The 27120-nt window shown below is 41.1% G+C and overlaps 1 protein-coding gene across 5 annotated transcripts; it reads left to right on the top strand.

The window, feature by feature from the left end:
• Nucleotides 1–26923, top strand: LOC127388551 (tropomodulin-3-like). 5 transcript variants are annotated; one of them, XR_007890401.1, is made up of 11 exons: nucleotides 1–140; nucleotides 6533–6719; nucleotides 8116–8272; nucleotides 15740–15862; nucleotides 16464–16553; nucleotides 18106–18236; nucleotides 19428–19535; nucleotides 20865–21008; nucleotides 21353–21497; nucleotides 22592–22731; nucleotides 23835–25727. XR_007890401.1 is itself a non-coding variant. In XM_051628179.1 (11 exons), exons 2-10 carry the CDS (start codon nucleotides 6594–6596, stop codon nucleotides 23864–23866), a joined length of 1056 nt encoding a protein of 351 aa, XP_051484139.1. In that variant the 5' UTR covers nucleotides 4–140; nucleotides 6533–6593; the 3' UTR covers nucleotides 23867–23912; nucleotides 26635–26923. The 5 variants fall into 5 exon arrangements, 2 of the variants coding, with proteins under 2 accessions (XP_051484139.1, XP_051484138.1); XM_051628179.1 differs by lacking the exon at nucleotides 22592–22731 and adding an exon at nucleotides 26635–26923 and having other exon boundaries at nucleotides 4–140; nucleotides 23835–23912; XR_007890403.1 differs by lacking the exon at nucleotides 1–140 and adding an exon at nucleotides 4341–5836.
• The last annotated feature ends 197 nt before the right edge of the window (nucleotides 26924–27120 follow it).

Genomic DNA, 27120 nt, shown 5'->3' with positions numbered 1-27120 from the left:
CTGGCTCGGCGGGCCCCGGCACGGCCCGGCCGGGCCCGGCGCGGCGGGGCCTCCCGCTCCCGTGGCGCTCGGGGCGGCGCGCAGGCGCGGGCGGGGCCGCTGGCGGCGGCCGAGGGAGCTGGGTCGCTGCTGCCGCCCGGGTGAGTGGGCAGCGGTGCCGGGGGCCGCGGCCGGGGCCGGAGAGGGGCCGCGGCTGCTCGGGCAGCGCCGGGAGGTCTCGGCGGGGGTGCCGGGGAGGCTGCGGCGGGGCGGCCACAGCCCTCCGCCCGCTGCCAGGGCGCGGCGGGAGCCCGGCGGGAGGGGCCGTGGCGGGGCCGGGTGGGCGCCCCGGGCACCGGCGGCTCAGCGGGGGGGGGGGGGGCTGGACCCTCGGTTGGGTTTCCGGAGCGGGAAGGTCAGGGCTGGGTTGGTGCTGAGCTGAAGGGCACGGGGCGGGGTCTGCCTGGGAAACGGGCTGTCCCGGGGGGTGCGCCTGCTGAGGGGCTTGGGGGGGTTTGTGTGCCCGAGGGGAGCCGGGGGTGTCTGCGTGCGGGGGCCGGGGGTGTCTGTGTGCGGGGGCCAGGGGTGTCTGTGTGGGCCGGGGGTGTCTGTGTGAGCCGGGGGTGTCTGTGTGCGGGGGCCGGGGGTGTCTGCGGGTGGGCGCTGAGGGAAGAGGGTATTGCCTACTTTTTTTTTTTTAAGCCAGCGCCCAACTTTGCTGTGAGATCCGGAACCTGTGGCTTTAAAATCTTTGCCCGTAGATCTGTAGGATTCTTGCAGCTTGCTGTATGTGTTTTCCGCGACTTTTAAGCGTGCAGTTTAATGACACCGAGTTACGGAAGAATTGCTTTTCCGGCGCAGCCGTGGCTGGCTCGGGCTGCCTGCGCTGCCGCCGGGGCTCCCGGTGCGGCTGCACCGGGCCGGGCCGGGGCTCCCGTTCCCTCCTCTCACACCCGGGCTGCTGCGTTGCCGGAGAATCTTCCACACGAGCTGGCAGCATGAGCCTCTGAAAGCTGTTTCTCTGGGGCTAGGCACAAGTTGTCTTGAAAATAAGAGAGGCTGCTCTATGCTTTACATTTGCTGTTAATGTATTGAATCTGTTTTCAGGAGGAGCGTCCTGGTGTTGTGTCAGGGGTACAGAGCTTGAAAGACAGTCTGAGGTGTAAGGGAGAGCCTGAAATTAGGTAGTGCTGGGGAGTTTTCCCTAAGTCACCTAATGGGTACATAGTGAATTTCTTCTACCACCCCGTTCCAGGCTTGTAAGTTTCACCACGTTTTTGTAATGGATACAGATTTCTCAGTGTTTCTATAAACATTCACATAGTTTGCATCTGAAGTTTCTTTTTGACTGAAACACCTGTAGGCAGTTCCTCCAGGAATGTTTATATACGTCTCTCTCTAGTGGAGAAAGTCCAGGTGTCTGAAAAAACATTTATGCCAGAACATCCCTCTTCCAGGCCGGTGGTGCTGTCCTGCAGGTTGGCAGAGGGAATGGACAGCTGGAGTGGGGATTTCTTCAGGAGGAGCTTCTCAGGGTGGACAGTACCTGCAGGAACTGGGATTTTTAGCTTATCCCAGCCTTCTCTTTGTTTGTGATTGTAACACCTGCCCTGCAGCTCATTCGAGCACGGCTGGAAGTGTCTTGGGGGTGGATGTGCTGAAATGCCACCTCCTGTGCTGCCAAGGCTCCTGTGCCCGGCTCTGCCCATCCTGGGCCGGACGGGTATGTCCCTGCAGCCCTGCGGGGTGGCTGGCTGGCTTTCAGCAACAGGCACACGGGAGTAAAGTTTATGGGACAATGCCAGCTTGGTGGCTTAGCCATCACGCAGAGCACCCTGCCTACAAGATAGCTGTGTCCTAGTCCTGCCTTGTTTGATACAGGGCATATAAAAGAGCGGAGTGGGCTTTATCTGGTTCCAGGTGCCCTCTAATACAGAGGAGGAGCTGTCAGGAACTGGACATAGAGGTGTTTTCCCATTTCCTTCACTGTGGAAGAATCTTCATGATCCATGTAGTTACTCAGCAGTAGCTGTCTGTCCTTCTTCACTCCCCAGGTCACTGTATGGACAGACATGAAGTTGGGAAAGTTCAGTTTGCTGTGTTTAAAACATAGTGAATTGTTTCTTTGAACAGAATGAATCCTTGGGTGTGCTTTTGTAGCAAAGTAGCCCAGAATAGCTACTCCTTGCTGCCTGGAAAACACCGTTTACCCTGACAAAAAAGCATAGATAAAGATGAGCTGCCACCTGCTGGCTCCATAAACTTTGGGCTGGGGAATGTCTGCTGGTTCCCTGGGCAGGAGAACCTGGTTTGTGTACTTCTGTATCTTCAGGCAGAAGATTCAGAAGGCTTAGGTGGGTTTTTGAGAGCTTTCTGCTAAGAAAAGCACCATTGGGCCGTTTGGTAGGATTATTGTAAGGCACTACAAAAACATCCCAAGGAACCTGCTGGGATTAAGGTATATTTATATTTACTCTTTTTTCTCCTAGCTTTGGTAAATAAAGACAGTTCTTTCAAGTGCAGCAGATTCTTCATAAACAGTTCTGGGTAATCTCGCACACTGGAAAATAAAATTGTTGCCATCATAGGGGTTCCCTGGGGAAAGGCTCAGATTAGGCTCCTTCTGGCAGCTGGGATGGTCTGGGGCCCTGGCTGGTGCAGGAATGCTGACAGCTCTGTGAAACCCCCTGCTCCAGACCCCCCTGCTCTGGGTCGGGTTCACCCAGAGGCTGGGTGGAAGGAGGCTCTGAAGGAACAAATGAGATTAAAGTGAACTCTGCAAAAGTGCTGGCCAAAACCGGCTCGGTTTGTTTTTCATGATGTCACTTCTATTTTAAAATCCAAGTTACAGAAACCATTTACAGTGGACTTTTAGTTTCCTGTGGGTAAGATATTTCTAAAGAAATAGAAATACTTCTCTTACTACTAAAAGTAACTTCTGTTAGGGTCCCAAGAAATTGTGTCTTCTTAAGTGCAACAAATTTCTGGGGGGTAAATTTTTGAAAGAACATTGGAAGCTGGCTATTTTTGGAATCTTTTGGTTGGTTGGTTTTTAAATACACTTTCAGAGAGGAGAAAACAAAAGTCTTTTAAGTTGTAGATAAGAGGTGTGTGAAAGTTTTTTGACAGTCTTTCAGGGCGTGATTCAGGTAATTATAAAATAGCCTAAAAGTAATGTTACTGCTGTCTTCTCATTTATTTAGTTGTTTGATTTCTCAGGTGGAGGAGTAATGGCAAGATTTTTGTCTTTGTAATGTCCAGCAGAATATATATTCATTGTGGATTTTTCAACTGTTCTTCTGCTTGACAGAGAATTTAAATGTGATTGATTCGAAGTGATAGTTTTGTTTCCATTTCTAAATGTTTCTTATGTGACAATGAAGTTGCTAGAGTGCTTATAGAACTTAGTTACTTATAGTAACTTATAGTTACATACCTGAAAAAAGAGTATTGGCCCTTTTGACTTATATATAAGGTTTCCATGGTAAAGCTAAGAAGGATACTTAGAAGAAAACTATCTCTGCTCATTGAGAGAGTACAGAGTATTTGCAAAGCCAAAATTGATGGTTACAGTTTTGCCTGTGATGTTGCAGTAAGACATGCCACAAATGTTCACAGTTTAATAACTGCTGCTTCTAAAAACTGATAATTTGTTGTGCATGTGCCTTTCTCTGTGCTGCAGGGAGCGATGGAGAGCAAAGAGGTCCAAATGTGTTTAATGGGAGGTGAAGGGGCTTGTTTGATTAGATTAAGGCTTCAGCTGGCCTTTTTGCCCTTTTTAGGCAATGAGAATTCCTGACACCGTGGTTTAAAACCTGATTTTTAGCATGTTATATACGAATGTCATATATGCTGTAGTTTCTTTTGTAGGGAATGTTTCTCAAAGTTGTTACCAAGCAGTCTGTGTAGGACAGACGTGCTAACCAGTGCTATCATCACAACTTTTTTAAGATGTCTTGTGTTAAGTATTTTCATTTTAAGTACTCATTTTCATATTTTAAAAAATACTTTTGATTGGTATTAGAAAATATACCCAGAATTCTTTACATTTAAATTTAAATGTGTGTGAACATTATAGCTCAGAATTTGAAATGGCTGCTTTGATCATATTATAGAAACAAGAGAGACTAAGGGTTATGACCTGTACATTAATTAATGTATTATAAAGGCTGAGTAGTTTTCCAATATAAAGTAGACCAATGCAGCAAATAAAAGGTAATTAATTCTGGTTGACAGTATTTTACCATGATTCATAGAGAGGAAATATAGTCTGTGTGAATAAAACGTATGGTTATGAAGTGCTACTCTCTCTCATGGTAAGAGCAGTATTCTCCTTATAAATACCCATTAAAATTGCACCTTTTAATACTTGAATGCAAATGGACATGCAGAAATGTGGTAGACAGCAGTGTGTTGATGTAGGATTGAGGCAGTGCAGATTGGTCACAAACAATGCTGTGTAATGGCCTGCAGGAAATGTTTTTCTCTTATGATAGTGTGTAATGGCTTAAACTGTAATGAAGGGCAAAACATTAAGGCTCTAGGAATGAGAAGTTTGCATGCAGATTGTGTGGCATCTGCTGCACCTATCAGCTAATTGTCTTTCAGCTACTATGCACCTGGAGAAACAAATACCAGGAGACTATGAAAACCATAGGAGGTGGCACTCTAGACCACAGAGGCACTCCTTTAGTTACTCTTGGAGCACGGCGTTGAAAATGGAGGTGCACTACCCTCTGTGTTCTCTGCAGCCATTAACTTGGATGCTCTTGGCTCTGAGGCCTCTTGCAGAAAGGTCCAGGCTCTTCTAACGTGGTTGGGTTTAGTTCAGAGGACGCCACTGTCCTTTTGACATAGTTTACCCTGAAGTTGAGAATTCATCTTGGTTTTTGTTATGTTTGAGAGAACTTTACCTGAGTTGGTAGTTCAGCTTTGGAATTGTGTCATATTGATGTCAACTGTGATTTACAAGTAAGCACTAATGTTTGTATCAGTAATATTTTTTAAAAACAAACATCCTGGAAATAGCTGTAAATGTATTCCTCATTCAGGTGTAGAGGTTGGTAGGAACTGAAAATTTATTGTTCTTGCAATGGCAGTTGTTAAAATCAGATTTACTTACAGGTAAACTTGACCAATAGCGTGGATGAACCTTTATGTGCTCATGTCTGTTCTGTGTCTCTGAATTAAAATACCACCAGTATATATATTTGGCTGTAGCTGACAGCCAGAGAGACCTTTCTTGATGTAAACAAGTGAGGTGAAGGAATCCTGTAAGCAGGATTCTGTGTTATAGTGTTTGTATATATATATATTACCCTTCTCTTCCCTTTATTGAAGAGGCAATAACTTTAAAGTGATCAGTTTTTGAAGTGCAGTGTAAACGTAGATTTCAAGTAATGCAGTTAGAACACATGGTGTGAATGTCTGAACTGGAATGTGGCTTGTTGGAGAGCAAATAATGTTTGCTGTGTGTCTGATCTGTGCTGACTGTTTCTCCAGGGCTGAGAAAGGGGTTAAGGGAGACTAATGAGCGTATGGATCTAGCTTTTGCTTCCCAAATATGTTACAGACACTCTTCCTCACTTACAGAGGGTCATTCAAGTTACCTTTTGTGTGTGTGTGCTCAACTTGAAGCAGGAATTTTGGCTGAACAAAAGGAAGGAGAATCCCAGAACATTTTCCAGAAACTTGAGAGAAACCAACTTCTCTGCCTCAACAGCCATTATTAACTTGTTTTTTTCCAAGCCAAATGCTAAAAAATTGTGACTCAGAAAAGAGGTTCCCTGTGCTCTCCTTGTCAGTGAGAAGTACTGTATAGCCTATACATCTTTTGAAGGACCCCAGTTTCCTTGAGGTATAGTAATTATTGAGCAGCTGTGTAGTCTGTTCTGTATTTCTGGAGTGCTGCTACTTAGATGCTGTGTTCCCTAAGCCTTTCATCAAGGCATTTTAATTTTCTTTGGACAGAACAGAATGTTGTTTCAATGGTAGTGCTATAATTAACTTGGAGGCAAACTTCCTTTGTTCCCTCTGTAGGTGATACACAGGGAAATGAGTCAGTAATAACCAATCTGCTTGTTTGTAGGGAAGTTCTACTTTACTGCCCTTGAACGGCAGCAGCAACAAAAACATCTTAACTCTTCTTCTGAACGCAGCATCTGTAAAAGCTGATGGCTTTAAGCTGGACTTGTAAATACTAGGTAGAGCTGGTATCTTCTCCCTGCAGCCTGCCCTGCTCTGTGGGAATTATGGCCTTGGAATTCTTGTCTGGAAAACTGGTTACTGGCTTTCATCTGAAAATATACATAGCTTAGCTACTGATGGAAAAGGCCACAGCAGGACAGGAGTTTTGTCAGTGAAGAAGCAAGATGTAGACAGCTTCCAAATGATATCTGTCTGTTGTAGGGTAACAGATAGGTATGAATACTGCATTAAAAAGCTTCCCTTTTAGAGATGTATTTGGAGGTTGAAGACACTTTGTCATTGGGATATTTACCCTAACTATGGTTATTTCTTTTTTCAAACTTTTTTTTTTTTTTTTTTTTAATAGACCTGGTTAAGAATAAGACTTGGGTTTTTAAGTGTTTGATTGCCTTGCTACTGCCCAAGTCATGACGCTCCCATTTCGAAAGGACTTGGACAAGTACAAAGATCTTGATGAGGATGAGATTCTTGGCAAACTTTCAGAAGAAGAACTGAAACAACTGGAAACTGTTTTGGATGATCTTGACCCTGAGGTAGGTATTGGTTGAGTTTTACTTTTTCATTTGTTCAGAAACTAGTCTGAAAAAAATCAAGACTTTTTTTTTTTTTTTCCTTAGTGGTACAGTATACTTTTGGACAGGGTTTTTTCCTAGTCTGCTAATGATCTGATTTACAGATAAATATGTGTATATATAGTGCTTCAACTGTTTATTTCCTGTTTGCAACGTGAATGCAACTGCAGTAGAGGAAAACGGAAAAAGGGATTGTCAGGAGGAGCTTTCTGGGATTTATTTATAAATAAAAATTGTTCTTAGTCATGTTCTTGAAAAGAAAGTTTATTTAGAAAGAGCTGTTTAACTTTCCTGTTTCCAGTGTTCTCTGGTAAAGAGCCCTTTTGCATCCTTTTTTATTTTGTTGCTTCTCCTGTTGGAGTTTGATGGGAAAGGGAAAGTGCTCACCTCTTCTGAATCCCGTATCTGTGCCTGTCCTGGTGCTGACTTTGCAAAGGGGAGGCAAATAGTTACTCAGCTCCTGAATGATTATGTCAGCATGGGGTATTGAAGAAGGAACCTCTTAGCTTTCTGTTATAAAAAGCCGAGTTATGTCTACTAATGATACTGTAGCTAATTCCCCAGGACTCATGTTTTCATCTCCTGCTTTTCTGTTCTTGCTGTAATAGTACCAGGATTAAGTTTAATTTTGACGTTCATGGCTCATTTAAGAATACTGTGATCATCTCTTTTGTTATGCTGCAAGATATTACTGTTATTCAAATTGGCTTTGGCTGTATAGACACTATAACAGAGGAGAACTGACAAAAGTGACTGGCTGTCATTTATGTCGGCCTGAATTTCTATACGTTCTGTTCTTTCCATACTAATAGCCTCCATTTTTTTCTGGTTTTTGGTGTGTTTTTTTCTTTATATGAAATACATTGATGATAGCAAAAATCCACCCCACCTTGAGTCACATCAGAAGTAGAAGTACTCTGTTAAATGCCAGACAATAGTATGGGCAGTTGTTTTAAAGCCTTAGGAACACATGGGTGTAAGTGTTGAAGGAAGCAGTCTCTTGCTGTATGTCTTAACTGGAAGTAGCTGAGTTTTATTTACTACTGCTCATTCAGACAGTGTTCATTTTAGAAAAGACATGCAAAGTAACTAGCAAGTCTAGTGCTGGGAGCTATTGTACTTAAAGAATTGCTTCAGTCCTCTTCAGAGTGCAGTGTGCTCTATTTTTAATTATATCCTTGGTATGGAAAGAATAGATTGCCTTGTGTCCTCCCCTGCCCCAAAAAAAAGGAAGTTGGCAAGGGATCAAAGATTGCCTAAAGAGGATGATCTATTGGCTTTGAACCCTGGAGAGGTAGAAGGAACAGGGAAATGAGACTTTCCAGGCTGTGCTGATTTGCTCCACTTTGTTTTGCAGAACGAGCTCCTACCCGCAGGCTTCCGACAGAAAGACCAGACGGCTAAAAAGGCCTCGGGCCCCTTCGACAGGGAACGACTCCTTGCCTATTTGGAGAAGCAGGCTCTTGAGCACAAAGACAGGGAAGACTATGTGCCTTTTACCAGAGAAAAGAAAGGTAACACCACCCTTTCCGGTGTAGGTGGCTAGGAAACCTCTCAAGTGGACTAGCCAGAACTACTGTGAACCAAAGTTTATTGGAGCGCTGGCAGCTCTCATGCTTTTCAGCTGGTGGCAATTCCAAAAGAGTGCTCTGAGCAGAGGCCAGGGGCTTCCTGCTCAAGGCTTTTGTGGTGCTGTGGCTCGGGAGCTGTTTGCATGTAGCACAGGAAGGAAGTAAGACTCAAAGATTTTATCAAAGATGGGGATGGCAGCCTCGAAGTAAGAGCTACCCCTGATTTGTGTCAATAATAACAAATGCTGTCGTTGTGCCTGTGGCTTTACACCCTCTGGTGCTGAGTGTAGACAGCAACGCTTGTAATACTATGTTTAATTTAAAAAACAGACATAGAATGTTGTCATGCTAGATACTCAATAATGTTCAAAGATTCTGTAGGTTGACAAGGCCAGGCAAGTGGTGTATGCAATCATGTTGTCTTTCTACTATCCTTACTGAGAGGTTTAGTAAAATTGCAGGGTTATTATTAACCAATTACAGAGCTAACATTGCAAGAAGCTTTGAAATCTGGCAGTGGTTTGTGGTCTAAAAACCATGGAAATATTGACCCAATGAGTGGACACATTATTAAAGCCTGGGATTTTAAATCTTTGTTCTGAATCTAGTCGTCTTGTTGACTTGATGGGTTTTCAGGAGGAAATTTAAAAAGGATGTGTATCTTAAATATTGTAAGAATAGATTTATTCCTCTTTTTCCCACAATACAAGAGTTGCCAAAATTGTTGTGCATTACTAAGCACTGTTGGTATTTAGGGACAGAAATTCCCTGTCCTGTGCTGGGCACATAGGCACAGGAGAAGGCTTTTAGCTGTGACCACAGGGCTTGTGTACTCCCTGTGAATCCCAGCTTGTCTGAACCTTCCCCAGCAGCAGGGCAGGTCAAGTGTTTGATAAGTTGTATTCCAGCTGCCCAGGAGGAACAGACTCCTCTCTTCTTAAGGGTTTGAAACCCTTTAATTCTACTTAATTCTCTGGTGTGAATCATTGCTTATTTCAGACATGAATCTTCATTCATCTGTTGAGCTTGTATATAAGATTGTGATTGTGGTGAGTATTCAGTGTAAATTTTGTGGGGGTTTTTGCATTTTCTCTGCCTGTATCAAGTAGCTGTTACTTGACAGTGCTGGTCTCTTTTTCTTTTCCTTGATGTAACAGTGAGATTGTGACTTCATAATGTGCTGCACTGTATGTGATGTGCTACTTCCTTCATACACCGTGTTTTGCCTTATTGTGCAATTTAACACCACTTTTGCTGAGAGATGATAATTGTGACACTCCTTTGCTGACAGGAGAACAGGAGTTTGCTGACTGAATTTGTAGGAGCAGCTGAGTTAAGGATAACAGAATGCACTGCATGTGGAGGGCAGTCAAAGGTGCCTGTAGCAGCAGCACCTTTATGGTACCTCCTCTGCTGGCAAGTTCTTGTTGATCCTGTGTTTGGCTGCACAGTGTGATGCTGCTTCCTTCTCTGATCTGCTTCTTGCCTGATACATTAGCTGGTGTATGTTGGGGGCAGCCTAATGGTTTAACGTGGTTGAGTTTAGGTATGTTGGGGCCACGTAGCAGGATTAGGGAATCCCTTGCTGCCCGGCTAGCTTGTACCCTGCTCCTTCAGGGGTAAGGCTGGGCACGGGGGATTTACTCTTGTTAGAAAGTAAAAAGTAGAAAAGAAAAAAGAAAGTAGAAAAGAAAAAAAGAAAGTAGAAAAGAAATAGAAAAAATAGCAGCAGAAGAAAAGAAAGTAGAAAGGAAAAGCAGAAAAAACTTTTTTCCTTCCTCTACTCCGCTCTTGTGAGACCCCACCTGGAGTTCTCTGTCCAGTTCTGGAGCCCCCAACACAGGAAGGACATGGAACTCTTGGAGTGAATCCAGAGGAGGGCCACAAATATTATCAGAGGGCTGGAGCAGCTCTCCTATGAAGACAGTCTGAGAGAGTTGGGGTTGTTTGGCCTGGAGAAGAGAAGGCTCCAGGGAGACTTATAGGGGCCTTCCAATTCCTGAAGGTTACAGGAAAGCTGTGGAGGGGCTTTTTACAAGGGCTTGTAGTGAGAGGACAAGGTGGGATGGCTTTAAACTGGAAGAGGGCACATTTAGATTAGACATTAGGAAGGAATTCTTTAGTATATGGGTGAGGCTGTGGAACACGTTGCCCAGGGAAGTTGTGGCTGCCCACTCCCTGGAAGTGTCGAAGGGCAGGTTTGATGGGGCTTGGAGCAACCTGGTCTAGTGGGAGGTGTCTCTGCCCATGCAGGGGGCTTGGAACTAGATGACCTTTAAGGCCCCTTCCAACCCAAACCATTCTATGATTCTGTGAGTACTAATGCTTCATTTAGGTAGGTGGTTCTTTAAAATCAGCTTACATGTACAGGGCAAAACTGTTTGGGTAGATAAAATCTGTGGGAAACATGCAGGAAAACAGAAGGGTCCAGCTGTAATTCAGATTTTGGTTAAGAAAGATCAAATGTCATTTCCTTTATGTAATGAAGTATTACTAAATATCAGCCTGTCTGGATGTTGCAATGCATCATACCACTTTAGCTAGTAAAATTTCCTGTTTCTCTTAAAAAAAAGTTGATATTTAATAACTTTTTAATAATTTATTTTAGTACCACAGAATAAGAGAAAATAATGTTAAAAATTAAATGTGGCTTACTTTCATTAAAACTAAAAGGGTGGAAAGAAATGTTTAGTATGGAAATTCATGCTCTGTTAAATGAGCAGGAGGAGGCAGGAAGGCTAAGTTCATTTCATAGAAGGTGAAGGATAATAACCTTTTCAGTTTCCCTCATCAAAGGGATGGTGGAAAATCTGAAATAGTGTCCTGATGTAGTGCTAAAGAAATGTGAAGCTTAACAATCCCTAAATTATATTCTATTGCATTTTCCTGTGCCTGATTTTATTTCTGAAAACATCCTTAAAAACGTACTTTGTTTTTATCACAATTTAATGACTTAAGTCACATTCTGTTCCAATTAAGTATGGAATCACACAGTAAACCATTGTTCAATAGGTTCATGAGAGCAATCTGGTAATAATTGCAACAAATCTAGCTTTGTCCCTGTCTGTGTATGTAAGTCTGTCATGAAGATTTTACAAGGCATGCTGCACAGAGAAGGATCTGCCCTCTGAACCCTGCAGCGAGGCTTCAGCACTGGGGTCTGTCGGGCTTGAGTGTGTTCCACACATCTGACCCAAGTCTGACCACTGCTCCTCACTCTCTTGGAACAATAAAATATGAGAACTATTGCACCTGAGATAAGCATATCTAATATCATTTGTGCTGTATAGTGCAAAGCATTAGCAAATTATTATGTAAACTAAGCTTTGCATTTCTAGCCTTTGCACTCTCTTAGTCATGACTTGCTCCTCCACTCTCCCTCTGCATTCCTGATGGGGTATGTTTGTTCAGTGTAGTTTTGCATTTCATGTAACTTCTGCTTTAATGTTGTTGTTGTTTGGTGTGGGTTTTTTCCTGCTCTATCACCCAGAAAATAGTTAGGCTGAAACTGTAGTCACCTGGCTGGGGCTCTTCTGGTGCTGCCCTGCTCAGTTATTGCTCTAGATCACCATTTGCTTCTGTTGCAGCAGGATTTGGGGTGCTGAGTTCTCTGTCTTTCAAACACTGGTCTTTAAAGGAAGAGTGTTACGTGCTGTAAAATGAAGCTAATATCCTGCAGGAACTTTGGAGAAACAACTTGTCAAATTGACATTCTCCATTCAAGGCCACTAGAAGAAAATAACATCTGATAGTCTAGCCTTAATGTAGAACAGTTTTCTAACTCACTGCTACATGCTCTGTAATCAGATAACAAATAACATCATGTTTCTACAGTGAGACATGAGGGAGTCACTTGTAAGTTGAATTAAGTAATTAAGCATTAAATTGTGCTTACAAGCGAATTGATGAACCTCTCTGTTACATGGTAAGAATTGGTGATCTGCATGTTGTGGCCACTTGCTGCCTGCTAGCGTAGGGGCAGGATTGCAGGATGTGTGAGAGTAGTACCAGCAGTATGCAGGGCATGGTCACCCTGAACAGACCTGGCTTCTGCAAGGTTTTCAGTCCTACCTTAGATGCTGTGACCCTGTATATGAAATGTCCATAGCCCTTCGACAGGCATCATCCAATGTTTCTGCCTTTTGAGCAAGACGATTGTGTGGAACTTGAAATGCAAAGCTCATTCTGTAGTAAAGCAAGCCTCTGAATTAATCCTGAAATGGGCATCACTGAGCATCTTAGCTAAAGGCATGGAAGACCTGGATATATACTTACTACTGAAATGATGTGAACATCTCTGAGATTTACCTCTTGTGTTGTATTGCTTTGTCTTTGCTGTGCTTGTTGGCTGAAGAGGAGGATGTCATGTTTTTCATGTGATCAAATCTCAGCTATTTGGAAATGTTCCACTTGAGGGCTGAGAAAGCCTTTATCTCTTGGGCTGCACAGATGTGTGTTTTTTTTTTTTTTAATTTTATTTATTTTTAAAAGCTGACATTAGTAAGGGGGAAAGGGAATTGCAAAACTGTCTTGGCAGCAGGCCTTGAGGTATAGATCATTGTCCCCAGAGACACAGGGGTCTTACCCATTTTGAAGTAAGTTTGTCACTAGAAGTTGGGAGTGGGAAGGACCTGCTTTTGTATGTGCATTGGAAACCTCCGAACTCTGGCCTAGAACAGGATGAAGCCAATGAATGAGAGATTATATACACAAGGGTGTGACCTGTTTTATAACAAAAACTGCTACTCACCCAGTTCATGTGTCTGGAGTTGGCTGCAATGAACATTTCTGGAGGGGAGTGGCTTTTAACATTTTTACTTTTATAAAAACTGAATGTACTCTCTCTCTTTAGGTTATCTGAAGAGTCAAGGCATGTTTGGTTAAATACAGTCTTGCTCTTAGGAAGCAAATACTTAGAAGCGGAAGTTTCTAACCTATGTGTTTAAGAATTAATTAAGAATTAATTAAGTAACATCAAGAAAAGGACTTATTTTTATGAGTACTGTGTGATGAACCAGCCAGGAGGTAGATCTAGGTGTAAATATATTTTTACAAAGCTGCTTTTAATTGAGATCAGTTTCCTCCTCCCTCTCACTGCTGCACTGGTGCTGCCAATGGGGTGACCTGAAGGAAGGCTCCAGTGCTCAAATCACACTTTCCTTCTCCTTCCTTGTACTCTGAAATCCTCATTTTTTTACTTGTCAATATTACTGAGGGGAAACACAAACATAGCTAATGAAAGGCATTAGACTCTATACGTGCCATTCAGGGTGTCTCATGGGTTAATGAAAACCTTGTCAAACATTCCTGTATCTCCTCTGAAAATTACAATTTAAATTGAAAATTGTTCTCTCCCCAGTAGGTGATGCTGGTAAAATAAAAATTGGGGGTAGAAATGTACTGTATCACTTATATCAAAGTAATCTGAAACATTTGCTACCTAAGCCTTCAATTTCTGAAGGTTTTCTTTTAATCTTGGATCACCACAAACAGTTTGACACTGTCCATCAAACCTGGGGTACGGGTGGCAATGCATGTCAGCTGCTTTCAGCTACTGTTTGTAGTCAGTACAGTTATATAAGGGGATTTATTTTCTGCTTCTAAATATGGGTAATGACCATTTATACAACTTTCCAAAGAGATAGCAACCCAGGAATAAAAATACTTTGTTGCTAGCAACGGATCTTGGTCATCAGACTATGTTGTCATAGGAAAACCTGATACACTTCTTCATAATCTGTGCTAGTGATAATGCATTATTTTAACAAGAAAAGGAACCACAAACTATTGTAATTGAGGGTGAGAATCCAGAGGAAGAGAAAAGAAGGTTGGGTTTTTTTATGCCTGTGTCTGCAGTGGGGCACAGGAGCTAACTTCAGGCATTGCTTCCCACAGTTGGTGAAACAAAAATCCTGCATTGTTGGAATTTCCCAGAAACTACACTGAAACATCCCTATAAAGCTTCGTGTCAGTGGGAGGTATTTAAAAATGCCAAACTTAGGCCAAATGTAACAAGATACACTTGTAAGCAGCATGAGGAAAAAAATCTTAGGCTTCTGGCTTTTGCCCAGCTGGTCTGACTCTGGTGCATGGTGGGTTTTCATCATCTAATTGGGAAGAGCTAGAATGATTCATGTGGGGAAATGTTTTTTTAGCTATGAATGTGGAAGAGGGTGGGTTCATGAATTAGCACCAAGACATCATAGGAAGATTATCAGCACTGCTTCCTACCCCAGGAAATAACTAAAGGAGGCTGGAACCCCTTTCCCACTGCTCTGTCTGCTGACAGCTCAGGCAATTTGGAAAGTCTGAAAGACTTGGAATAGCTGTTAAGATTAAATTCACAGTTCTCTAGTTGTGAATTACTTCTATCAAATGTATCAGTTTTGTTCTCTCACACAATACCAGAGCTTTTATTTACCACATTTGTCCTGAACCTAAGCACCCCGTACCTCTCCTGGATTCATTCCCAGTGGTAGCCTTCTTTGTTCTGAAAGACCAATTCTAAATCATCCAAATCTGAACTCTTTTCAGAATAACTGTTGAAAAGCTTTCTCATACTCTTGATTTCTTATCCTAACTTTTCAGCTGAATATATACAGAGGAGTTATGCTAACTACACAGACCTCCATTTATAATGCATAAACTAAGTCTCCTAAACTAACTTTTCCCTTTATGTGTCTGTAATGACTGAAGAGTTGGTACAGAATGATATTACTACTGCTCCTTTTCCTGTTGAATCATCTGTGACCTTTTTAAGTACCATTTTAGAAAAGGGTGTAATTGGCAGGGAAACTATTACCCTGTTTTGTGCTGTTCACAAACCATGGCTTTCTCAAGCAGCTCAGCCATCTCCTTTTTTACTTCAAGCCTGAGTTAACATCTGAAATCACAAATACCATGTATGCTGTAAAACTGCAGTATTTGCTCAGGTCCATGATTTCAGATGATTCTTTGATACTTTATTTCTCTGTCATATTCAGGTTACAGTTCTGCCTGGGTCCCTTTTTTATTGAGAGGATAATCCAGTGATACTAGATTTTCTTTATGGGCACTTCTTCTAGGTCTTTTAAAATGTGCAATGGAGACTTATATTTTACTTTCTAATCCTTTTACTTTCTAATTCTAGGAATCTTATATTTTACTTTCTAATCCTAAACAAGTAAGATAGGAGTCATGGTACAGACTCCTGAAAACTTGGAATAATTAATGTTATATTCTTACTTACGCTCTTTCCTCATCTCTGACTTACAAGAACAAACATAATAAACCCCATTCCTTTTTGTTGTACTTGGTACTCTTCTCAGTATTTACTAAATGTACTATGGATTCCTTAGATACAGAAAAGTTTAAAAATAAGTGGCTATATAATACAAAATAACATCAGACTTTTTGTTTTCTTTACTCCAGGGAAAATATTTATCCCCAAGCAGAAGCCTGTCCAGTCTTACACAGAAGATAAATTCTCTCTTGATCCAGAACTGGAGGAAGCCTTGACCAGTGCCACAGACACAGAATTAGGTGACCTTGCAGGTTAGTTTTTTGAAGTCTGAATGGGCTGGTGTGTATTTAGATGAGAAAGATCTATATTAATGTAGCAGTGTATTTGTTATCTGAGAAGGGACTATAGGGAGTTGTAGCTGTGACAGAAACTAGACCATGCTATATGCCAGTTTGCTTGTAGTGTATGAACTGTGTTGATCTGTGGTCATTTTTTAGGAAGGCAGGTTATTTTGGCCTGCAAAAGAGATCTGATTTTCAAACTCAAAACCTCAGACTGACAGTTATTTTGTTGTGTACACTACAATGTTTTCTTGCCTAAAAGAATGTGTTGCTGTGTACCTGTATTCCTAAAGCTTCAGTCAAGAATTTTGTGACTGAACTGAACTTCTAACTTGGATGCTTGAACCTGGTGAGGTAAAATCTTTCTAAGATACGAAAGGCAACTAAAATTCTACAATTATTTACATTTTCCTACTTTTATTTGAATTATACAGAAATTCAGTGGTTTCCTGTACTGAAAGCTGGGTATTTTACAAACATCAATTATTATTCAAAGGAACTCAGCATCTGAGCTGAATCAGTCAGGAACAGTAAAATTGATTGTTTGCTTTTTCTTTTTTTCCTTTTACAGCTATACTGGGCATGTCCAACTTGATAACAAACAATCAGTTCTGTGATGTAGTAGGAAGCAGTAATGGGATTGACAAAGACAGCTTCTCAAGTAAGTGTGTACATAAGTGTTAGATAAATTAGTTCTTTGTACTTCACACAGTTACTGTAGCATTAACCATTTTCTGTTGCCCCAACATTCTTTATAGACTATTCATCTTGAGTTGGAAATGTGCGTGTCTGTAATGTTGCTATCTGAGTTCTGGCAAAAGTGGAATTAAAATATATGTACACTAAGTTCTGTTCTGCAGTTAAGTCACTTTTTGGAGCTAAAACTAGGCATAAGCTTCCATTTGTGTGTGCTGGTTTCTAGGTTTCATCTCTGTGTTTGTAATTAAACTCCTATGTGCTTTCTCAAAAAAAAGCTGTTGTGCAAGAAAAGCAGAAGGGCTGTGGGGACCTTTGGAAAAGAATTTAACTTTATTAAAATATGGTTGGGAGAGGATGGTATGCTCTTTGGGTGAGGGAGAGAGGTACAGACTGATGAAATTATCTTTAAACAACAGAGCCCAGAGGATAGTGGTCAGTGATGCAGTCCAGTTGGAGACCTGTAACCAGTGGAGTCCCCCAGGGGTCAGTGCTGGGTCCAGTCTGGTTCAGCATCTTCATCAATGACCTGGATGAGGGGACAGAGTGTATCCTCAGCAAGTTTGCTGATGCTGCCAAACTGGGAGGGATGGCTGACACACCAAAGGGCTGTGCTGCCATTCAGCATGACCTGGACAGGCTGGAGAGCTGGGCAAAGAAGAACCTAATGAGGTTCAACAAGAATAAGTGGAGTTTTGCACCTGGGGAGGAATAACAACATGCACCAGTACAGATTAGGAGCCAGCCTGCTAGAAAGCAGCTCTGTGGAGAAGATCCTTGGAGTCTGGTGGAGGACAAGTTATCCATGGGTCAGCAATGTGCCCTTGTGGCCAAGAAGGCCAATGGTATCCTGGGGTGCAGTAATAAGAGTGTGTCCCATGGGTTGATGGAGGGTCTCCTCCCCCTCTGCTCTGCCCTACTGAGACCCCACCTGGAGTACTGTGTCCAGTTCTGGGCTCCCCAGTTCAAGAGGGACAGGGATTTACTTGAGAGAGTCCAACAGAGGTTAGGAGGATGATTAAGGGACTGGAACACCTGTCTTAGGAGAAAAGGCTGAGAGACCTGGGGCTGTTTATTCTAGAGAAGACTGAGAGGGGATCTTATCAATGTCTGTAAATATCTGAAGGGTGTGTGTCAAGGAGGAGGGGCCAGCCTCTTTTCAGTCGTGCCTTGTGATAGGACAGGGGGCAATGGATGGAAGCTAGAGCACAGAAGTTCCACCTCAACATGAGGAAAAATTTCTTTACTGTGAGGGTTACAGAGCACTGGAACCAGCTGCCCAGAGAGGCTGTGGAGTTTCCTTCTCTGGAGACTTTCACGACCTGTCTGGATGCCTTTCTGAGTGACTGCCCTAGGTTCTGTGGTGGTCCTGCTCTGGCAGGGGGTTGGACTCTATGATCTCCAGAGGTCCTTTCCAACCCCTAACATTCTGTGGTTCTGTAAATATTTAGTATGTGTGTCATTCCCAGTGAATGTGTGTGACCACTTTGATTACAATCCAATGCCTTTCTTTTCAGATATAGTAAAAGGTGAAAAAATGTTGCCTGTTTTTGATGAGCCACCAAATCCCACCAATGTGGAGGAGACACTGCAGAGGATTAAAGATAATGATTCTCGTCTTGTTGAAGTGAATCTAAATAACATTAAGGTAATTACTTGAAGTCTGCAGTAAATATGCTGCTTTTTCTCAGAAGAAGACACTGTTAAACTGTAAAACTCTGTAGAGAGCATGATAAGCTTAGTGTAAGTACAGCAGTCTTTCTGCTGAATGTTGCAATGTGTGTAATCTCAGGAACCTGGAGCTAAACCAGTAAGCCATCTTGGTTTCTTTTGCCAAATGTGTATTTAAAAAGTCTTGGATTTTCTTACTGCCAGTCCAGATTTCTCTTGCTGCCAAGTTGGTGACAGTTCCAGCAGTTCACCATCCTGGAGTTAACTACTTGTTTGAACCCTTTGTCCTTGGTGAATTAATGAGCTCTCAGTTACTGCTATTGCAAACAAAGTAATATTGGTACCTGACATCCTTCTCATTCTTGTCCAAAAGATCTGTTGACAATTAGGGCAGCTACTGCTCCTAGGTGTTAACAGTTGTGTTTGTAAACATGGCTAAAACTTTTGTATATTTGCATGAAAGCAAACAGAAGAGTAGCACTGCTGACTTACAGTGCAGGCAGCTGTGACGGGCTGCCCAGGCTGCTTCTTGCTCTTAGGAAAGGAAGAAAATAAAATACATGGTTTAAGAATATTGTGCAATAGAGAAATGCTAGCCAAACTACATGCCTAAAAAGACAACAGACCAAAATTCCTAATAATAAGCTAAGAAATTACCTACCCTAATTAATGATCTAAAATTATTCCTTTTAAGTTTGGTTGCTACTGCATTGTAAAAATTATCAAACTATAAACTGGAAATTTCTGGAATTATTCTTAATAGAACACAGAGATTGAGATGCTAATGGTTTCACCAGTGTAAAGCTCCAAATCTTTTCATATTTGAGAGAGGTTAATTTGATGTTGATAAGTTAGCAGAATGTTCAGTTCATGTACATTTGGTCAGTAACAGTTCCTAGTCAGTTAAAAATTTTTAACACTTCTGTTGTGGCAATGGCATCAGTGTAATAGAGATGACTTTGCTTTATATAATTGGCCCTCATAGCCATTGCATCTTACATGCAGCTTTGCTACACCTGTAGGCCTTTGCTGTGAGGCTGCTGGAGACCAGTGATAGGTAAAATTGTAGTACACTTTGCTGTAAAGTAATGAAGATAGTAGAAGAATTTGAGGGGGAGGGGATAAACTTGTATATCTCAAGAGAGTGAAATGCTATTTTTAATTCAAGAACATACCAATTCCAACGCTGAAAGAATTTGCAAAAGCCTTAGAAACCAACAAGCATGTGAAGAGTTTCAGCCTTGCAGCCACCCGAAGCAATGACCCTGTTGCTGTTGTAAGTACTCACGCTAACCTGCTGGAGAGTTTGCAAGGATGGAAAGAGAGTGGCAAGGGATTGAACTGAATCCTGTTTAGATATTTAGGAATGAAAACTATTGCATTCTGTTACACTGTAAAGTATGTTTTCTTTACCAAGCCTTTGTTGTATCAAAGTTGGCAAATGATTACTAGTTGACTAGTATGCAGCAGCGCACCAGATGTACGAAATAAGTGAGAGTTCTTTTTTTCCAGTCCTTTCCCTCAGTTTTTCACTGTTTAACCTCCTTCCTGCTTTTCTTTCTTTTCTAATTGTTTCACTCCCAATGTTTGTTCCACAAGCCAATAGTCTATTCAAAATTACCTTTAAAAAAAGTACATTTGAGGACTGAAAAAAGCTCATAATATTTTTTGAAGAACTAGAGTTTTGGTTGAAGAAAGTTGTAAAATAACCACTGGCATATGAAGTGTAATGTTAGCCAAGGTATCTAGTTTGACACAACTGAAAACAGCACTAACTTTTGCCAGGACAATCTTTTGCACTTGTTTTAATTTTAGACCAGAGAGAAAACCAGTTTGAAGACTCCATTCAATGAACAAATGCACACTTGAAAGCCTTTTTGTGGGGGGTCAGTTTAAAAGTTCCTTTTCAGTAGAAATGACATTTGTAATAAAAAACAATGAAGACTTTTTTTTATGGTTTTGTTTGGGTTTTTTTGCATTGTGACTTGATAATAATAATTAAAGGTTATTATTTTTATAACAGTAAATCTCAGCAGTTACCTATTCATGTTTTCTCAGAAATCAGGTCAGCTCTATGCCATTTCCCTAAGAGTGCTTTTAGCTACATGCTGGTACTGTGCTTTGCATTTTACCTCTTAGAGCTTTGCATTTTACCTCTTCATACCAGATCTGTAGACAGAAGAATTTGGAAAGTCAGACCTCCTGCTTACAAATTAACCCCATCTAATTCTCCTTTCAGTTGACTAACGCCCTCTCTTTGGCCTTCACTTAGCAGCCTGCATTACTTATTGTGTGCTGTGCAGGCTTACAAGATGGAATGGGTCCAATATGCTAATTTCAGACCATTTATATTCTGTGTAGCTTTTTAGTTTGTAGAAAGGTAAAGACAGGCCTTCTCTTGCCTAAATACTATAAAAAATGAGGATGTAGATAATGCCTGGTTGAAGATTCACTTCAGCCTCAAGTAAGTGAAAACTTGCAAAGTTACATGAGGTGTCTGTGAACTTTTGTGCTGCTATTAAATGAGTGGAAATGGTTATCACTGTGTCCTGTGATGTAATGCAGCAAAATTCAAAAGTTTAATGGTGCTTCCTTGCATTTAAAGGCCCTTGCAGATATGCTGAGAGTAAACACAAAATTAAAAAGTTTAAACATAGAATCAAATTTCATCACTGGAGTTGGAATTTTGGCACTGGTCGATGCACTGAAAGACAATGAAACATTGACAGAGATCAAAATTGACAATCAGGTAAGTGAGGTGGTGGTAATATCATAATTAAAATGTTCTATCCTAGTTGACTGAATGTTTTTAGAAGGCAGCTTGTAATAAACTTCCCAAAATATTTTACTTTTAAATATCTTAACCCCATGAGTGATTGCCCTTAAGTCTCAGAACTGTCCAACTGAAGTGGATTCTTAGTCACTTCTGTGCTTGATTGTGCTTTAAAGTGCACAAAATTATGTTATGACCTTCTGCCTTTTAAAGTAATCAAAATGAAGAGTTTCTTGACTAATGTGATATAAGTATTCTGAGCTCTTTTAGGGTGAATACATGAAGACAACAGAGCTTATGTGTACCTTTTTTGTTAACAGAGGCAGCAGCTGGGCACACTTGCAGAAGTAGAAATTGCCAAGATGCTTGAAGAAAACACCAAGATCCTCAAATTTGGATACCATTTCACACAACAGGGACCTCGAGCCAGGGCAGCTGCAGCTATCACAAAAAATAATGATTTGGGTAAGACAGTAGGGAGTGACAATTAAATGGGTGTGTGGCACATGTTTTAAAGGTGTCTGCTTTTCTGCTGACATAACCAGTATAGCAGAATATGAGTCAGATTTCAGTTGCAGATTTCTCCTGTGCTTTACTCCTACTCTTCTATTGCTGCTTGTTGTTCTCTTTTTATTTTGTTGCAGGGTGTTCAGGTGTTTGAGTTGAGGATTTTTAGCATAGTCTAGAACAAGAACATTCAAATTCCACATCTTGTGGCAAAGGGAGGGAAAATAGTAGTTTTGCTTGTTCAGTTTCAGATAAGATTGTTTCCTTAAAAGCAGTGCTTGAAGTTAGTAGTGCAGGATGCCCACTTCAATACCAGTACACCCAGTCTTGTTTGGTTTGCTGGTGCAAGGAAACTCAGTGTCCTGTCATGTGCAGAGGCTGGGACTGAGTCATCTCTTCCCTTATGTTAAGTTATCTCTTCCCCAGGTAGCACTGGCATCTTCAGCTGCTGGAGTGAGTTCTGCTGGAGCTCAGCTGTTATAAGCCCAACTCAATTGGAGCAGCTGAAAATTGGTTCATAATATACAGCCTGTGGATGTAAAATTGTGTCAAATACTTGAAGCCCTCAAATACAAGATAATGTGGTCCAGCTATTTAAATAGAATTACATTTTTAAGCTCCATTTAATTAAACTTTTTTGCTTCAGATGCCTTGTGGCAAGGATTACGTCTTATCAGCCTGAAAATGGGCCAGGCAGTTGAGTTGTAGTCATTCAGCAGTACATTAGAGGGAATGGCATAGGAAATTGTCATTTGATATAAAGATCTGCTGCTTCTCTGAATAAATTTTAAAGTGGAGAACAGCTCTGAGAGAGATGGAAAGTAGAGTAAGAGAGCAGGAGAGCAGAGCAAAGAGAGAGAAGAAAGACACTCAGACGTTGCACAAATGTTTCTCAAAATAGATTCTAAACCAGTTATTTTTTCATCATCTCTCTTCAGGTGCCTCTATTTTCTTTTAAGGTTTCTCTTTTGACTAGTTCTCATTTTAGTGTTTGGCTGTTGGAAATCTATGTTTCTATTGATATCTTGCCTTTTTTCTCTTTGCTTTCTTAGTCTGGACTGTGCGAGTTAAAGTTTCTTCAAATACCTTTTCACCTCTCCAGCCCTGAAGCTCCAGAGACAGGTTACTCTGAATTCCCAGCTGGGTGCTGAGCACTGAAAACAGATGTTCAAAGTCTCTCATTTCTGCCTTTGTACGTTTCTTCTAAAAAAATATTCTACATCTTCTTTCTCCCTTGTACTACTTTCCTTTTCTTTGTCTGAAACTGTGTCCATGTTGCTTTTATCTGCATGATTGGAGAACTCTAAGGTTGGCAGCTCTTCCATCTGTTCTTGTGATGTGCTGAATGCAGGTGTGTGCAACTTCTGTCACTGAATTTTGGATTCAAATGGAGATAAGTCAAAGTGAGCAATGCATGGGCTTTGTAAAGAGTGAAATTCTCGTGTGATTTTATTCTGGTTGTTACTTTAGACCATACTTAAAGCATTTCTTGAGAAAGGAAGAGTGAGGGAAACAAAAGAGCTTTCCCTCTGTCATTTTGAAGGTAAAGGTGAACGCAAACTGTCGAACTTCTCAACTGTGACATGACAATTTCCAATGGATTTGAGAAAAGAATCACTTTCTTTTATAGATGTCCTTGCTCCACTTTTTTTAAACAAAATGGAGATGCCCTATATAGTTTCTAAGACCCTTAGCCTAATTTTTTGTGTCTGCACAGAAAATGAAAACACAATTTGATAGGGGAAAAAGAAAATATCAACTGAAAATAATACAAATGTGCAAAACTCCAGTCAGTCAGTCTTGGATGTTCTTAAATCTAACAGCTTTAGTAATTTTATTTAAAAAATGTTGTTGCTCTTGCATTTTCTGACAACTGAGTATTTTTTGATAATCAATGAAATGCTTTAGGCTATTGAATGTAACACTGTTTTTTGGAAGTGTATAAATCCTATTAGATATGCTGTGAAATACTTGCACTGTTTGTTTTGAAGCCATGTAAACTTAATTCTCCACCATCAGAAAACTGAAAAAACAAACCAACCAACCAAACAAAAAAGAGTCCTGGGTAAATCTGCTTATACAAACATAAAATGATTCATGTTTCCCACAAGTCTCTCCTCACAAGAATTGGAAGCTGTTAATGAATAACACAATAAGCATTGCTGAAGCACAAGTGTTAATTACCTGAAGTTTGTCCTGTGTGAAACTTTATGCAGCAAAGTAACTGTTGATGTGAAATACAAAAATTAGCTACAATGATAAAAGAATAAAACGTTTTGTTTCCTCTCATTACAGTTCGCAAGAGAAGGGTTGAAGGAGACAACTAGCAGATCTTGTTGTCAGACCTGTGTGGAGATTTCAAGGGTTGTCAAGGCATGTTCATCACTGTGGGCTTTGGCATTCCTGGACTGCATTTACCTGGGTTAGAAGGGAAAAGACTGGAAACCCCATTCCTTTTAAAGCAAAGCTCTGTCAGTTATCTGCTGGTAGGCGTCAGGTTTTTCAGATTGAGACACAGTAACTGCTCCAGTCTCTGTACCATAGTTCTTGGTGGTTTTTTTAAGAACTTTTTTTGTATTTCAAGACTTCGACTGTGTTTTCTACTAAAAATGTAATTACAAATTAGTGGTATGATTGTCTGTAGTCAAAGAATGGAACATTCAATCCTTGGGCTGATAATGACTCAATTGAAATGTTTGTTAGAAAAATCTGGGGGTGCTTATTTACATTGAGGGGTGTGTATATTACTGAGAACAATGCATTAGTTATAAGGGATTCTTCACACAACAGTTGGGCTCATTGTGTAGAGCTGTTCAGCCTTGTTCATATGCACTGAAGAGAAATCTTTCACAGCTATCTTATTTGTAATTCTACTTGTAAAAATTTGTATTAGTTCTTGATACTGTGATTAAGTTCAAGGAGATCCCTTTAAACCAAACAAAAATAAATTGGCTAAGGAGTTCTCCCAAGAGATTTAAGGGACTAATAAAAAAGTGGAAGCCTTGCAAAAAAAAAAAAAAAAATAGTAGAAACCTTTCCAAATGACAGTTTCTCTATTACACCTAAATCCTTAAGGTCTTTTTCAAAGGATTGGATAGCTGCATCTTGCCCTTGCCCTGTATCTAAACTGGATATGTTTTTAGACTGATTACATGTCTTCATCAACATTATTTAGTCTTTATTCTTTGTTTAAAAATCCTTATCTACATTCATAAGTATCAATTTTTTTAGAAGTAGTGGACATGCATTTGTTAAATTCTGCATAAAGCTCTAGAGGAACAGCAGCCTTAACTGTAAAACCACTGCCCTAAGTTGATGGAAAATGAAAAAATCACTTTTTTCAAGCTATTGCATTAAGCTATTAGTACTTCATATAAATTTATCATTTTTTAATAAAGCAATGAAGTAACAGTTTCAAGAAATGATTTTTCTAGTCCAGTTATTTCTTGATGTTGAAACAGTACATAAGGCATGCAGAAATTAACCAATATGCAGTGTCAAATAGTAATAAAGTATTTAAAGTTTATTTATCTAAGCAAACTCATAAGTCAACAAGACTCACTTCAACTTCTGTACATCATCACAGTAGAGTACTTTGAAATAATAGGAAAATCTAGAGGCTTTTTGGTGTAGGTCTGATTGCACTAGAATGGTTTGCTCAATATCATGAGATCATAAACTCTCAAAAATGTTCTTAAGGGCTGCTGGGCTATATTCATAGCAACAGAGAATTCAACTGACAACTGTTTTCTTGAAGGATCATAATATGGTGAGCATCTTATGTATAGAAAACATATTGGACTGAAATTTTTGCATCAGGTTGTATATACTATAGCAATTTCCCAGAGCAACTCTGACACTGTGCCCATGGTGTCGTTTGCTGCAAATCTTTTGGATCTTCAAAACTAGGCTTTGCTCTGGGAGTGGCTTAGAATTCTACTGCAACTGTACAGATAATTTGAAACTACAGTGCCTTCAGTGAGGATGTATATAACTGGCTTATACTTGTGGAAGAACATTTGTTTTTCCTATTTCAAAATCAGCTTTTTATTACAACTACAAATAGATATGTGCTGTGCAAAGCAAGTCAGAATTAATTCTGTTGAAACCAAAGACTATCCATACTGTAACTTTGAAACAACTAGCAGTGATCTGACTGGTAATAAAACGAGCTTCTTTTGGTTTTAACTTTTGTAAATTGTCAAGAACTTTTTGTATTTTGAAATGTAAACTCTTTATATAGTATGCATGAAGTCCTAGGTTAGGTGTCTTTTTTTTACAGTCCTGTGTCAACCTGGCCAAAGCATGTCACGTGCTGAGTTGCCTAAAGCTGTACTGTACTTTTTGTTTGCTAGGCACCATCGTCTTCTTCTTGTCAAAACACAGGCTGTGGTGTCTTCCTCCATGTGTTCAAGGGCTGCACGTTCATGGGATCTGTTCACGTGTTGTGATTCAAGGATGATTTATTTTCTCATTCTCTCAGGATGAGGCAGTTACCTCCCACTTGGAGGTGAAGGAGAAAAATGAAATGCTGGATGATGGAAATGATAGCCCAAAGCCCTTCCTTTATTAAATCAAGTTTAGCTGCTTAGTGATTTATATTCCACCCAAGGCAGGGACATTTAAGCTGGAACTCCCAGGTGTCCTGTCACAGATGAAAGTAGTGGACCTTAATAATTGGGTTAGCTCTGGGGACAGCAGCTAAAGATGTGACTGCTTGTCGGCATTTTCAGGACAGGTATCTGACAGGCTGGGCATAGAAACTAGAGCTTTTTTCAACCAGAAGGGTTTGGCCTTCCAAATTGTTGCAGGATGTTTGGGCTGGTGCGTGGAGCAGCCACAGCAGTCGCTTTTGTGCCTGCAAGGAGTATCCTTCCTGGAATAAATGAGGGGATTTGGTCTGTAGCCAGGTGTCACACACGGCCTGTCACAAGCAGAGTGAGCACTGATGCAGTGCTTCCAGTGCCGTGAAACCTTGGGCATGACTTGAGTGGTTTGGAGTGCAAAAGTGGTGTTACCTTGGGAACCAGCTACCACGAACACAAGGTCTTTTCTCCAAAAGAGGTGAATTTTTATTTTCTTCTTGATTTTTCAGGCTTAATGCAGAAGGCAAATGGCCACATATGTCGATTCTGTTGTTCCAAGCTAAAGTATGGAAGCACAGCCTGTATTCCAAAGCAATTACCTGTATTCTGTTGTGTTCCAAAGAGCCTCGTTCTCTCTACAGCTTGAGCAATAACTACTGTTTGTCAGCTACAAACGAGGAAGTGTTCAATTTAAATTTCCACGGAGGAAACACGAATTGAATGTCTCAGCATATCAGCTCTCTGTGCTGTCTGACTGTAACCCCGGCCCGTTTCGGACTATTAAAGGACTGAATCCTGGTGGCGGGTCTGGGCTCGGTTTGTTGAAGGCGCGCGGGGCCTGGCTGGAACCCCACCCGGCTGCTTCTGCCACACCAGCCCCGCTTCTCCTGCGGCGGGCAGGCGGGTGACCCGCTGGCCCTGGGCCCGAGCGGTGCCCGAGACCCCCGCGCTCCCCGCGCTGCTCCGCGCCCCCCGCGGGCTCGGCCCTGGCCCTG

This window comes from Apus apus, chromosome 10, assembly GCF_020740795.1.
Source record: "Apus apus isolate bApuApu2 chromosome 10, bApuApu2.pri.cur, whole genome shotgun sequence".
Classification (NCBI taxonomy): Eukaryota; Metazoa; Chordata; class Aves; order Apodiformes; family Apodidae; genus Apus; species Apus apus.
This window is presented reverse-complemented; position numbering and strand designations above follow the sequence as displayed.

Bases quoted from the DNA above. Each gene is read 5' to 3' on its own strand.
- LOC127388551 (XM_051628179.1), top strand. From the start codon at position 6,594: ATGACGCTCCCATTTCGAAAGGACTTGGACAAGTACAAAGATCTTGAT. The intron at 6,720-8,115 runs GTAGGTATTGGT...TTTGTTTTGCAG, and splicing joins TGGATGATCTTGACCCTGAG to AACGAGCTCCTACCCGCAGG. The intron at 18,237-19,427 runs GTAATTACTTGA...TTTTAATTCAAG, and splicing joins TGAATCTAAATAACATTAAG to AACATACCAATTCCAACGCT.